Below are 3,977 nucleotides of genomic sequence, written 5' to 3' on the forward strand. Positions count from 1 at the left end.
CTCTCCAGCAGAGAGAGTTTACACCTGAAAAACAACACAAGACAATCATGAACACCTCTTCTCGCTCACAGAGTTTGTATTCGTTTATTACTCTTACGACCTGAAGCATTTCAATGTAATTCGTCATGAGTTTACCTAATGTGCTGATCTTTCACGTTCGTGCTGTTCTGAAGCGCAATGTCCAAGTAGGCGGGCATTTTCAGATGTTTGGCCTTGAGTTTGCAGCTCGTCAATAAAGTGGAGATGTTGTTCTTGGTAGGTCTTGATGGTGGTCTAGAGTTTGTGTTCTGGTAGCTCCTCTGTTCTGCTCTGTTGCGTCTGGTCTTGGGTCAGCTGATGCTTAGAGAGTCTTCATTAGGGAGCTCTGCATCTCCATGTCGTATTTATGTGCCTCCTTCTGCGCTTTCTCACGCTCTGCAGCCAATCAGAGTGCTCCGATGGTGGGACAATGGTCAGTGGGAATAATAGCTGATTCCTCACAGGACAGGTGGGATGTTTTTTTTTATTATGCCATATGCCAAAGAGGTCGGCCACATTAGTCCCTGGGAACGTGTCTATGCCCATGAGTACACAGACAAATCATGTTCCCATGTCAAGTTGTGATACAAATCAACAAAATGCAAATATGAAAAGTATGCTAGGATCACAAGTCTTTCTGCTCCTAGCCAACTATCATTGCAGTAGATTACAATAATATATGTGCGTACTATATCTCCGATATGGCCTTTTTACAGTAAGTTGGTCATGTCAAGAATCTAATAGATAACCTAGGCAATCTTATTTGTTCATATTGATTGGGAAATCTTTGGTTGAGATACATAATCAACTTTCCTGGTATCCATAATATGGGGTCAATTTGTAAACTTAATCTTCAGAGTACATAGTACACACACATATAATTTTAAGAGTTTCTTTGGTAAAGATCTTGTCAAAATATTGTGCAATTCCTTAAAGTGTTTCCAAATGGAGTTATATGGGATCCAGATAATTTGGCTGTAGTCAATGGTGGAGAAAGTACCCAATTGTCATACTTGAGCAAAAGTAAAGATACCTTAATAGAAAATGACTCAAGTAAAAGTGGGGTCATCCAGTAAAATACTACTTGTGTAAAAGTCTAAAAGTATTTGATTTGAAATATATTTAAGTATCAAAAGTAAATGTAATAAAAAATATATACTTACGTATCAAAAGTAAAAGTAAAAGTATAAATCATTTAAAAAATGTACAGATAGTCAGGGGCACACTCCAAAACTCAGACATAATTTACAAAGGAAGCATTTGTGTTTAGTGAGTCCGCCAGATCAGAGGCAGTAGGGATGACCAGGGATGTTCTCCTGATTGATGAAGTGTGTGAAATCGACAATTTTCCTGTCCTGTTAAGCATTCAAAATGTAACGAGTAGTTTTGGTGTCAGGGAAAATGTATGGAGTAAAAAGTACATTATTTTCTTTAGGAATGTAGTGAAGTAAAAGTAAAAGTTGTCAAAAATATAAATAGTATATAAGTACAGATAACACCCCAAAACTACTTAAATAGTACTTGAAAGTATTTTTACTTAAGTATTTACAGCACTGTAGGTACTAGATTGCCTTATGAACCAATCCCCTCCCTTGCTTGCTGTGCAAGGGCACAGCCAGTGGGGCTTTGTGAGAGTAGACACACTTCTATTGTGTGTCAGGGCTCAGCAGACGGCATGCAGAAGTGTGGGAAGCCGTGTGTCCCTTTGGCTCCCAGCTCCAGGAAAAGGAGGGCGTGTGACTGGGGCAAGCTCAGCGTTGTGCAGGGAGCCAGCTGTGCTGTGGAGCTCAGAGGAGGGAAGTTTGCTGCCTGGGGCTTCTATGAAACCTGAGCCTGTAGACAGACAGAAGATCATCATCGCCTCAGAGTTGCTGCACTTAGATGGAGTCACATTAGCTCGGAGGTAATCTGCTAGAGACAGATCGGTGTGAAATGACTCCAATCTGATTGATACTATTTCTCAAAGACTGTCAGCAAAAACTTTAAGAAAAATGAAATACAATTTCAGTAGCCAACAAGCATTTTATATAATGTGCTGTATTCCGAAAACATTTTAGAGACTTGACAGTCTCACACGTGTAAGTTGTAATAATGAGGAGTGTGCTCTGTCAGTGTCATTGATCCCAACAACAGGCTGCAGATCTAGGGGTCACCACTTTCCCAGATTCATACAGCGCTCTGTCAGTCACTCTCCATCACCCCCACCCCTCCACCTGTTCCCCTGAGACGTGACCATTGTCCCCCAGCAATAAGAACACTGAGCATGTGGCAACTCCACACTCCTCACTGTCCTCCCAAGCTCTCCCATTGGCTACAGACTGTGAGAAACTCCAACAAGCCCAAGACCCACGTATTCATATGCAGATTTGGGACAATATATAGGAGAGATGAAGCCAGTAGAGATCAGATTCTCTCTACACAGACCTCTACAGCACAGAGATCCAGCCATGGTACCTACAATCACTTCAACTATGATCTACTCTAAGGAGCACCTGACTCTGACAAACAAGGTAAACTTAAGAGTCAAATTCAATGAAATTAATTACATTTGATTGATTGTTAATCTGCTTCAATAATGTCATACACCAGAATAAGGTTATTAATGCCTCTCCTTGTCTCTTCTTGCAGCTAAGAAAGCCAGTGGTGGAGAAGTTACGCAGAGATCGTATCAACAACAGCATTGAGCAGCTCAAATCTCTCCTGGTTCCAGAGATCCTCAACCAGCAGTCCGACTCTAAGCTGGACAAAGCTGACATCGTGGAGATGACAGTTTGCTTCCTGAGACGACAGCAACAGAACCAGCCAGTGAGCTCCTCCTCCTGCTCAGCACCTGTCAATCAGGGTTACTCCAGGTGTGTCCAAGAGATTGTTCACTTCCTTTCTAAAGATGATCAGAAGTCACAGTCCCAGAGAAGACTGCTGCGACACTTCCAGAGCCTGCAGCCATCCTCTGATGAGAACAGGAGGGAGATTGACGGTCCTCAGCTGAGCTCCCCAGCCCAGCACAGCATCAGCAAAGAGAAGAGTCCAGTCAACATCGCCCCCTGGAGGCCCTGGTAGAGACCTACAGATTGGAGCTCCACTCAGACAAACACAATGGATGGACCATGTTGGTCTAAGATTAATTTCATGGACAGTAATGAGTATAAGAAAATATATTCTTCATCTTCTGCTTATGCAGGAGTTTTTAACGTCTTGCTGTGAGACGTTTAATTAAAGTTGTACTGAACAAGTTAACGTTCTCTGAGAAAATGATCAAATCGATCATTTAAATAACGTTAATGTTTTGTGAAACGTGTTGATTATATTAACCTTGTTTTTATATTCATGATCAACAATAACTTTAATGCTCCTCCATGAGAACTTTTAACCCACAATAGATATTATATTATCAGTCAGTCTGTGATTATCTATGACTGATCTGTTTGAAGATCAAAATGTATAAGACAAAAACCTATTGCCACTACATTTGTGTAGTGATATAGTCACATTGACATTGTATTGAGCATCTTCTGTGAAGCATGTATCAGTTATATATTTGATATTGATCAACTTGAGCTACAGCATCAATGTTTCTCCGTGAGGATTATTTACCCAAACTGGGTATTATACCTGTTATCATCACTCTGTGATTAACAATATTTTATTTGTTTAAAGATCGAACTTCATTTGTGAAATTATCGATCATGTAATTTGAATAATGTGTTTATTGCAAATGGGAGAAAGAAATGTCTAATTGAAAAACCCTTGTTTATTTTAAACAATTATTTTGTATTTTATAGAGACAGTAACTGTGTATCCTGTACTCTGATAGAGTATCATATCTTGGAGATTTGTTCAAGTTCTTGTTGTGATGTTTAATCACTGTATTTCTCTTTAAATATTTACCTTAAATTAAGGTATTCAATGGTGTGACTCATTGAGTCAGTCTGAATAAATACACAAATCATCAAATGAAA

General features: G+C 39.8%; 1 protein-coding gene across 1 annotated transcript; it reads left to right on the top strand.

The window, feature by feature from the left end:
* The first annotated feature begins 2,429 nt into the window (after nucleotides 1-2,429).
* LOC109890166 (transcription factor HES-5-like) lies at nucleotides 2,430-3,977 on the top strand. Its single transcript, XM_031823880.1, has 2 exons — nucleotides 2,430-2,528; nucleotides 2,647-3,977. Exons 1-2 carry the CDS (start codon nucleotides 2,466-2,468, stop codon nucleotides 3,076-3,078), a joined length of 495 nt encoding a protein of 164 aa, XP_031679740.1. The 5' UTR covers nucleotides 2,430-2,465; the 3' UTR covers nucleotides 3,079-3,977.

Source organism: Oncorhynchus kisutch, linkage group LG5, assembly GCF_002021735.2.
Source record: "Oncorhynchus kisutch isolate 150728-3 linkage group LG5, Okis_V2, whole genome shotgun sequence".
Taxonomy (NCBI): domain Eukaryota; kingdom Metazoa; phylum Chordata; class Actinopteri; order Salmoniformes; family Salmonidae; genus Oncorhynchus; species Oncorhynchus kisutch.

Bases quoted from the DNA above. Each gene is read 5' to 3' on its own strand.
- LOC109890166 (XM_031823880.1), top strand. From the start codon at position 2,466: ATGGTACCTACAATCACTTCAACTATGATCTACTCTAAGGAGCACCTG. The intron at 2,529-2,646 runs GTAAACTTAAGA...CTCTTCTTGCAG, and splicing joins ACCTGACTCTGACAAACAAG to CTAAGAAAGCCAGTGGTGGA.